Source organism: Carassius auratus, unplaced genomic scaffold, assembly GCF_003368295.1.
Source record: "Carassius auratus strain Wakin unplaced genomic scaffold, ASM336829v1 scaf_tig00011800, whole genome shotgun sequence".
In the NCBI taxonomy this organism is placed as follows: Eukaryota; Metazoa; Chordata; class Actinopteri; order Cypriniformes; family Cyprinidae; genus Carassius; species Carassius auratus.
This window is the reverse complement of record NW_020524244.1, coordinates 21253-31898: the sequence shown is the minus strand read 5'-3', so window position 1 is coordinate 31898 and position 10646 is coordinate 21253. Positions and strand designations below refer to the sequence as shown.

The window sequence follows — 10646 nt, the reverse complement described above, 5'->3', positions numbered from 1 at the left end:
TATTATTTTATAATTTATTATTATTATAAATGTATCTATTATCTCAGTATCTAAGTTATTTTTTTCTTGCTTTAATAATAATAATAATAATAATAATAATAACATATTGATTAGTAATAATAATAATAATAGTTTTATTATTTCTTATTTTTGTATAATAATAGCCCGATTCCTTTTGGTCTTGGTTCAGGTAGCACATCTTTAACCAGGAGTTTTTGGATGGAATTTTGGATGGAAGAAAGATTTATAATAGACAAGCACCATTTACAGTGTGATTTAGTCTAGAACTAGGTAGTGTTTTTTGGAAAATACCACCCATTTTGTAAACTAAAAAGTTACACACACCCACATTTTATGTTGCTGCAGAGCAACTCTCAGTGTGATAGTGCTTAACAAATGTCCAGTGCAACGTGGAACACCCTCAGAGTTTCTCTCATGGTTGATATGTGTATGTTTGTAGTCCTCAACTGTCCTCGCTGCCTGCAGACGGGCCTGTCTGGGGCTGTAGCAGCAAGTCCATGAGGTCTGCCTCACTGGCACGGTAAAGGGAATGGCACAAACAATACCAATATTTCTCAATCTCTGATGATCAGATCCCTGAATAAAATGCCAAGAACAGATGTTCAACCAATTACTCCTACATTATTCATTCTGAGCAATTAACAGTTTTAAAACACTATATGCCCTGATTCATAAATAATTAAGTATTGTTGCTATTTCCAATTCTCGCACTACTTCCACAGTTCATTGATATGCAAATTCACTTTCACTGTTAATCAAAATTAAATGGTTTGTGATTTTTTTTTACATTGTTTTCATTCAAATTACAAAAAATGTATATTCTTATAATCAAAACAAAACACAACTTTAATTTATTTTATTTGTTTGTGTGTATATATAGTTTGTTTGGTAATTAAGTGTTTTTTGTTTGTTTTGCTTTGTTTTTTATCTTTGTTTGTCTTATTTGTTTGCATTGTTTTTTGTTTTCTGTTTTGTTTTCCGCTGACGTGTTTTAAATTCATCTCGTTTGTTTCTTTTTTTTGTTTGATATTCCGTATGTGTTTGTCGCAGGATTTCAGAGTGCACGGACAGCGAGGCTGAAACAGTCATGCAGTTGCGCAGTGAACTGCGTGATAAAGAAATGAAACTCACAGACATCAGATTGGAGGCTCTCAGCTCCGCCCACCAATTGGACCAATTACGAGAGTCCATGAACCGCATGCAAGTGAGCATCTGCATCAAGGATCAAGGATATCGTTAAAATAGTCCATGTGATATCAGTGGTTCAACTGTAATGTTATGAAGCTACAAGAATACTTTTTCTGCTCTTATACTCACACTTTATCATTCAATATGTTTGAAGTGGAGGCCCATTTTGTTATTTAATTCTGTTTTAAAATCCATTTTATCCTAACAGATTGAGATTGAGAGGCTGAAAGTGGAGAATGACAGATTAAAGATGGAGAGCCAAGGCAGTGGCAGCAGAGCTCCTTCTCAGATGTCCATCTCCCCTTGTTCTGTGGGCCTTTCTTCTCAACTCAGCCTCACAGAATCCACCAGCTTAGGTAGAGAGGACTTCTTAACTTCAAAAATTATATTTTTGTGGCATTGCAAACGACTGAAATTCTCGGTTGAATTATAGATATGTTGCTAGAAGACAGTGGAGATGGAAGTTCCTGGAAAGAGGGACAGCATGTGAAGGTCGTGGTCAGTCTGGAGAAAGATCCAGAGTGGAAAGAGGTACAGCTCAAGACTGTTCAGTAAAAATAACTCGATGATCTCATCAAGGGCACTTCAAACACTACTTTGTACTGCTTTTGGCAGGAGTGCAGACCCTCTCAGTTCTTGCTGGGATGCATCGGTGTCAGTGGAAAAACCAAATGGGATGTCCTAGATGGCGTAGTCAGACGACTCTTTAAGGTACAAAACTTGTTTACTTAGAGTTTAGAGAGCTTTAAAGTTGAAATCGTATGAAAAAAAACACGTTTGTGTCATTCCAACAGGAATATATCATCTACGTAGATCCTGTCACGCAGCTGGGTCTGAACACTGACAGTGTGATGGAGTACAGCATTGCAGACATCCATCGTGCCAGTGATGCAGACACACCAGAACTCCTGCCATGCGGTTATCTTGTGGGAGAAAGCGACACCATCTCCGTCAAGCTGAAAGGTATTACTGTTGCTCTTTAAGAAGTAACTCGTCTTGAAAACATGACACCACACCATTGAAATACATTGATGATACAGGTCTCTGACAGTTTTCTCATGACCGAAGCCTTGTCTCCCCATTTTGCAGACTTGTCTGTCAACAGTGAGGACAGTTTGGCGTTCGAGACGCTCATTCCGAAGCCAGTTCTGCAGCGATACATCTCTCAGCTGGAGGAGCACAGACGAATCATCTTTTCAGGGCCTTCTGGGACAGGGAAGAGCTTTCTAGCCAGCAGACTGGCCGAGTACTTGGTCCTGAAAGAGGGAAAACAGCTGGAACATCAAGCAATCGCCACTTTCAATGTGGATAACAAAACTACTAAGGTCAGTTAATCTGATTAAATACAAAACTTAATGACAGGTTTATTTCCTATTCACTTAGTAATGTTCTTTGTAAACAGTGAGGAATTGTAGGCAGCTGATTTATTCAGCAATTTAATAGATTCTAAACACTTTTAGTGTTACAAAACTCCAAGGTTTTTCTTTCAGCATGTTGCAAATTTGAAGGTTCTGGTAATAACGCCCAGTGTGTTTTATACAGGAGCTGAAGCAGTACTTGTCCAACCTGGCAGACGTGTGTAAAACCAATGCACATGCTGTTGACATACCTGTGGTGCTTATACTAGATAACCTTCACCATATCACCTCACTGGCTGAGATTTTCAATGGCCTGCTCAACTGCAAGAACCACCAGTGGTGAGCAACACAGATCACGGCAATGATTTTAACTGTGAAAATTCAGATTTGTTGTTTAAAGTTTCAGGTTTTATGGTAGATTTCATATATGTTTAATTGGATTATTTTCTCACAGTCCTTACATCATTGGAACCATGAATCAAACCCCGTCACCAACTCCAAATCTACAGCTTCATCATAATTTCAGGTATCATCTCATTCAGATTTTGATTCACTACTAATTTTTTTATATTTTTCAAATATCTATATTTCTATTTAATGAATTTTTAATATAGTGTATTATTTTTTCATACATATACTCATATATATATATATATATATATATATATATAATATAATATATATATAATATATTATATATTATATATATATATATATATATATATATAATATTATATTTTAAGTTTATTTTTTATATAGCAAATACAGGCTGCATATATCTGATAAGACTACAGTAAAAACAGTAATATGTTGAAATTTAAAAGAAGTTTTCTCTATTGTTATCAATTTTTGTATTTTACTAATTTATAGTTTGTACTGTATTTTTCATGTATCTCAAGCTAAATACATTGCAGCTAAATCGTTTTTAGTGTCAATGACCTTTAGAAACGTTCTAATATGCTCACAAGTAAAAAAATTATATATATATATATATATATATATATATATATAATATATATATATATATATATATATAATATATATACACACAATATTGCATACAGAATCTTGTACTAGATAAAGAGGCACAAACTATGCTCCTGGCACAAAATTTGCTTTAATATTATCAATACTTTTCCAATATATATATATATAATATATACATATATATATATATATATATTATATTATATATAATATATATATATATATATATATATATATATATATATATATATATATATATAAACAATTTATTTATGCATGTATTATATAGCATAAAAATTATTTGGATTTGCTAATTGCTATACCTCAACTCTCCACAAGAGGTCCTGCAAGCATTTCTCAACACTTATTTTGCTCAAGCTCATAATACATGGGTAAAGGTGGATCCAGTCTTGTACTTGGTCTCTTATTTCAGATGGGTTTTGTGTGCCAATCATATGGAGCCACTGAAAGGTTTCTGGGTCGGTACCTGCGACGGAAGCTTCTAGAAACCGAGATCAGCAGTCGTGTGAGGAACGGCGAGCTAGTTAAGATCATTGAGTGGATCCCATGTGTTTGGCATCATCTCAACCGCTTCCTGGAAACACACAGTTCTTCTGATGTCACAATTGGTGAGTGTGGAGAAACAACCAATCACAATCACCCATACGCCTACCTTAGAATTTGTCAATTCTTTCTAATGTTGTTCCATATAAATAAATGACTATTTTGTTGTGTATGAAACCTGTTGTGTATCTTTTGTCCACCACAGGACCTCGACTCTTTTTGTCCTGCCCAATGGACGTTGAAGGCTCAAGAGTGTGGTTCACTGATCTGTGGAACTACTCCATCATCCCCTACATGCTGGAGGCGGTCAGAGAAGGGCTGCAGGTAAGGTGCCTTCCTTCATTACAATATTGGGATGCTAAAGCAAACAAACCAACAACTATCTGTTTGTTCTGCAGACGTATGGCCGTAAGGCATCATGGGAGGACCCAGCGAAGTGGGTGATGGAGAGCTTCCCTTGGGTGGCAAGTCCACAGCAACACGAGTGGCATTCCCTGCTGCGTCTTCGACCAGAGGACGTTGGGTTCGACGGGTACTATATATCACAGGAGGGCAGTCCTCGCAAGCAGCCTGCTCAGGGAAAATCAGAAGACGACCCACTGGTAAGTTATATAAATTGTATCTACATAGTTCTTACTTAGGAAGATTTATCATGTACTATACTGTTCCTATTACCACAGATGAATATGTTAATGAGGTTGAAGGAGACGGCTCACTGCGGAGGGACAGAGAGCTACGGACAGCGATTCCACCAGCAACAGTTCACCAAGATGACACGCTGGACTCTTCTGAGACTTTTTAATATCAGATTTGTCTTTCATATGAATCTACATGGTGCTGGTAACCTGTAAAACAGGGTGCCGGAAACCCTGAAAAAATCAGTATTGATTAGTAAGTCACATCACAGCCTAATCATCACCTGAAATGCAAGAAAAAACATGTTCAAGAGGTTTAATATTCATCAAGATCGTCATTTCCTGAAATCGACACTAGATGGTGGTATAAATGTGTTCAAAAAGGAGATAAACCTAGTTGAGATGTAGCAACTCCCAAGACTTGCCAATTCTTGTTTATTTACAGTCATGTATTAAACCTTCTAAATACTATCTAATGTTGGGTGACTTATGTACTAGTGAAAAACTTTGGTGCTGAACTTTATAATAATGCCTTAGAAGACTTGAGACAGGCTAGCGTATGTCTTAAAGATCTATAACTTTATACAAATGCAAATAATGAAAGGAAATTATACACTTCCGATAGTGTACTATCTGTGGGACCTGACAGAAATATATAGTTAAATATGAACCGTATTGTGGTTGCTTTTCACTTACAAAAAGGTATTTTGGTAACACTTGCATAACATAAAGACCTGTTTGGAAAAGTATTGATAATATTAAAGCAAATTTTGTGCCAGGAGCATAGTTTGTGCCTCTTTATCTATTACAATATTCTCTATGCAATATTGTTACATTAAAATAATATTTAACTTCATCACAACAGACTCTCTGGTAAACATTTAGTCAATAACAGAAAAGGTTTTACCAAGCAATCTCTATTAATAAAAACTATTACGGGCAATATAGTGGCATTTTTGCAATACTGTTGATATCAGGAAGACTTGAAACCAAAACTTACTAACTTTTATAGATTCTTATAAATCTACAAGGACAGCTGCATAAAATGAGCTTTGTTCAGTGGGAGAGTATGTTTATCTAAAAATACTTAAGGGGAGAAAGGACCTTCTATTATTGGAATTATTAAGGTCTATGCTGAAGATCTTGGGGGAGTTATACATTCGAAATGATTTGGCACAAGAATCTGTGTGATGTGCTTTAATCTGAATATCTGGGGTTAGTGTGTCTTGCTAATGTGGCAAACAATTACATGAAGTCCAAATGGATTACTGAGAGATATTTTATTTGAAAGACATTTTGTTTAACTAGAAAAAGAAATTTGTCAAAGGTTCATTTTAAAATAAATTTCTACAACATGTTTTAATAGAAGACCTTATGCAGTATTTCTTTCTTTCTTTCTTTTTTTTTGTTAGATCTCACCAAATAATTAGCTGTGCTTTAAGTACGGCCAAGATTTTTATTTCTTCAACACATGAAAACTTTTGTGTGGAAAACAATTAAATGTTTATAATTAATAATAATAATAATAATAAATAAAGCAAATAGTGTCTACTTTCCCATAAATTGCTGATAATTTTAGAAAACAAAAGACTGAATTTTGATTGAGTTTGTGTATATTTTCAGTTGTAATATATTGTAAATATTTTCCTCATGTTTTATTTGTTTCTGTAGTCTTTAAGAGGAATTGTTTCATGTAAAGTTGTTTTTGATGATTAATGACTTTCTTCATTGTCAATTTAGTGACTGCATGTGACCCTTTGGAATAAATGTGATTATTTTCCTCTCAAACTGAATCTCTGATAGTTATTCTGTGACGGGCAAACTTTTTTTCAGTAGCTGTGGAAGGAGTGAGCAAGTATGACATTGTTTCATTGATCCATGATTATTATTGCCATTGATGATTAGCATTAGTATTATATAATAGCCTAATAATATAATTGTATTTGTATTTTTTAACAAGTAATTTGTGGAAATGGATACAAATATTGCTTTTAGGAGAATACAATTTTGCATCATTTTAATTTGGTCAAAAATCATATACAGTCTGTTGTATCTGACCATGCATTAATGTTATTTCAATTCAGACAAAAACGAAAATTTTGGTATTTTGCTTTGGATTTTTAATTTGTAAAATTATTTTTTTCAAATGTATATACATTTTTACAAAAAGACAAAAACAAAAAACAACATCAGTATACAAAATAATATAAGACTTTTAAGTTAGAAATGTGCCACCTACGTATTTAAGATTATAGACAAAGTATCCCAAAACATTAAGAAAGATTATAATAATCTTGGTATAAAAACTCCATACAAAACACTATACAAGCTGCCAAAACGCAGCGGTTACGACGTTCTCTCTTAAACTAAAAAGTTCACACGGCTACCGTGTGAAACAAGGCCACTTTTCGGAAAGTTTTCCTCCAGTTTTGTGCATAAACATATAAACATTACACAGTCTGCTTAGTGATTATGACACGGTTATTTCCTCGTCCTCTGATTCTGAGAAGTCTGAGTGCTTGCTGGAGATAGAAGGCGAAGTGAAATGTAAATCTACGTTGAGCTCGTGATCCCCGCGAGCCTGATAAAAAGGCGCGCGCGGGCTTTCTCTCAGAGCCGCGTCTGTCTCGAACTTTTTTCCAACGTCGCTCAGGTCAGGATTAGGGTTCATTTTCGTCGGTAATGTTTGTTCCCTGCAACCTCCTGACGACAGAAGCTCTCTTTCTTTGGAATTGCGCCATTTCATTCTTCGGTTTTGGAACCAAATTTTAACCTGATGAGAAAGAGTTCGCAAGACATGAGCACACAGAGTTTACCTCAGACACCCACAAAGGTACGATAAAAAATATGTTTATGGACCACATCAGCTTACCTGAGAGTCTTTAAGGCCAAGTTTGGTCGCAAGTTTCTTTCTGTCTGGTTTGCTGATGTACTTCTGTTTCTGAAACATCTTCTCCAACGCTTTTCGCTGCACGTCAGAGAAGACGGCCCGTCGAAGCATCCCTCTCCTCGGCTTCCCTCGAGTCGTGAGGGGCCATGCGAAAGTCCCGGGAATTGGCACTGCTGAAGACGATGCTATAGGAAACAACCAAACAAACTCTCAAATTAAGCTAATACTAGTCTTTTCTAAGAACAGGAAGTAGTATTTGGGCTTGGAACGAAAGTTGGGCTTTAATATATATATATACATGTATTAAACCAAACTGTTTACTGTTTGAGTGATAAGGAACGAGGAAGCTAATTAGCACATTGCTTGGTTCCCAAAAGCATTGGTATGGTAACAAGGGCGAGCAGTCATTCAGAGCGCTGCAGTGAAAGATAGAGGTGCTAATGAAGCGTGGACGGTAATTGTGTAGTAATGAACTGACTGAAAAAGGCTTAGGACAGGCCACTAAAGCCATATATTACGGCCACAAAAGAGATTTACACTTTAAAACTAAACACAACGGCATGCCAGGGACATTTTGAGAATACTGATGGCGGGGGACTATGTTTGCCCCCAGATATTTTCATTAAATGGACACGAAAAGCCTTTCATACTGCTCAAGTTGTTTTGTTGACGTATTCACACCGCGGTGAAAAGAATCAGTCTATTATCGCTGGTCTGAATGAGTGCACGATCCACAAGGCTATTTGTAGCTCGCATTCATTGGATTGATGGACATGAAGCTTAACGCAAAATGGACCCACTTTTATTGGTTTTATCTGAGGTATACTTAGCTTTAACCAATATACAAATATATTTTTCGTAAATATTACTCTTTTTAGAGTAATTTTTAAGAAACTTTTATAATCCATTTATATTGCTAGTAGTGATCACTGTAGCCTAATTAAGACTACTACACCCTGTTAAGCAATTTTCATGCTGCTATATGAGACCAAAACGTTTGCTTGGACGTCCCGCGAAGACTCCCCTCACTCTATGTGGTCTTGTGAGAATATTGAAATACTGAATAGAAGCTAATAGGGGAATTAGTCCATGACTGGTAAATGCCTATCAGCAGCATTCTTAAGTCAACTACGGGTCTGTGTGTGGCTGCCCAGAGGGAGCTGACCAATTGGTCATGGTGCTGAAAGCATTGTTGCCAATCAGTAACTAAGTACACTGCCTCGGTGGGAAAAGGCAGCGATGAAGAGACGCCAACAGTTTGCTTGTGAGAGCGGACCCGCCTTAAATTGGGACCATGACAATTCCGGCTAATTTGTGGATTAGGGGAAGCGGTGCAAAATGTCAGCAGTCACTGCGTTTGCTAAATAGGGCATCAAATCAGCGAGACTGATTCCACAATGTCCTACAAATACCAGCATTGGAAGCAGATTCTGAAGGCCCATCAGTTTGACCGAAATAAGAAATGACACAGCGATTTTTTTTTAGGAACCCACCTGGGAAATATGATGCTCTGATGAATGGGTGGAATGAGGCGTCAAAACATGGGAACGGGAATGTTTTCACATTCATCCCTTGCACTGAAGGTGGTGGTGAAGCTATGAAACAAAATTAAGCGGACTTTAATTAAATGAAATGTACAAGTTGAATGTGACATAAAAAAAATGTGGCTAAGATCTTCATTAGCGTATTTTAAACAAAACATTCAAGACAGTTACACTTTTTGATGCTTTATCAAAAGAATAAAGTTGCTAGTTTATAAACATAAAAGAAACGTACCGTTACGTGTTGTTGACGCGAGAATCGCATTCACTCCAAACTTCAAGTAATTTGGATCGTTTGGAATTGATGTTTGTGGAGAGCTTGATCTTTTTGGCAAAGATGTAGACATGGCGACGTGGACTGCGGAAGAGTTGTTCAGAGTTGTGGCTCCTATAGCCGGAGGAGATGCGCTTGGAGACGGGATGCTCCTGTGCATGAAGGTGGCAGGTCTGCTGATCCGCAACAGGTCCTCCACCAGGAAACTCGAGTGCGTGGTGAACGCCGAATGTAAAGTGGAAGGCAAGGAAAGAGCCGCCGAGGGCCTTAGAAAGTTTGGATACATAGCAGGTGGCGCAATAACACTTGGCAACATCATTGCACCGTTTTATTTTTGTTGAAAATGACAGCGAGGAATACACGTGCTGTTACTCTCTCACTCTACAGAGCCTTGCGTAGATTAGAGTCCAAGAGGGCAGAATGAAGGAGCTCTTGTCCGTCCCTCTCTTTTCCAGGGGTTTTTATAGTGGACCGCTGAAGAAGCCTTTTCATGGGTGACAGCTCTAACAATAAAGTTCAAGCAAAATCTCAACGTGAGTTCCGTTTACTCTAGAGGCGGCGTGTCCTGATTGGACAGAAGAAATTCGGATTGGATTAGACACCACAAGCAAACCGCAGACAACGGTTTTTTATGAAAAAAGAAAAGTTGATCATCATAGTTTTGCCGTTACAAATTTTGCACTAAAAACACTTTCTGCTTTGCCTATACGAAACACAATGAACATACTTTCTTTTTTTTATTATCTAGGCATTACACCTTGAAACATAATAAATTAAAGTAAAACCAGTCTCTAAAAATAACCAATATAATGAAAAGGGCTGGTAAAATAATTTTAACTGCAAACTTAGAAGTAAAATAGTGCTGGGTTACAACCTGTAAGTTAATTACTAACGTTATTCAACCGCTTTAATTTCAATTATCCGAAAAATCGTCTAGTAATGACACAAATGTTACAGATAAAGACATTTTATTGTATGGCTATACTGTCCAGTGTTTGTAAAATAAATAAATTAAAACGCTAAAGCAGGAAAGCTAATATGGAAAATATTTTTTCGAAGTTTAAATAAAGAATATTGGACTACTTTATACAAGAAAATACTTCTAAATACTTTTTTTTCAGTGTAGTAGTTGCCAACCTCTATTTTCTGCTCAGATAGATAGATAGATAGATAGATAGATAGATAGAT

General features: G+C 36.5%; 1 protein-coding gene and 1 pseudogene across 1 annotated transcript; one reads left to right on the top strand and one right to left on the bottom strand.

Moving 5' to 3' along the window:
• The first annotated feature begins 161 nt into the window (after positions 1 to 161).
• On the top strand, positions 162 to 6541 carry LOC113073297 (neuron navigator 2-like; annotated as a pseudogene).
• Positions 6542 to 7093: 552 nt separating this feature from the next.
• LOC113073296 (homeobox protein DBX1-B) lies at positions 7094 to 9901 on the bottom strand. Its single transcript, XM_026246186.1, has 4 exons — positions 9420 to 9901; positions 9137 to 9238; positions 7626 to 7828; positions 7094 to 7526 (listed from the first exon to the last, which is right to left on the bottom strand). Exons 1-4 carry the CDS (start codon positions 9775 to 9777, stop codon positions 7224 to 7226), a joined length of 966 nt encoding a protein of 321 aa, XP_026101971.1. The 5' UTR covers positions 9778 to 9901; the 3' UTR covers positions 7094 to 7223.
• Between the last annotated feature and the right edge of the window lie 745 nt (positions 9902 to 10646).

Excerpts from the sequence above, each read along its gene's own strand:
- LOC113073296 (XM_026246186.1), bottom strand. The coding sequence starts at position 9,777 with ATGATGTTGCCAAGTGTTATTGCGCCACCTGCTATGTATCCAAACTTT. Across the intron at positions 9,239-9,419 it reads CGCGTCAACAACACGTAACG|CTTCACCACCACCTTCAGTG; the intron begins GTACGTTTCTTT and ends TTTGTTTCATAG. Across the intron at positions 7,527-7,625 it reads TTGGCCTTAAAGACTCTCAG|GTTAAAATTTGGTTCCAAAA; the intron begins GTAAGCTGATGT and ends CTTTCTCATCAG.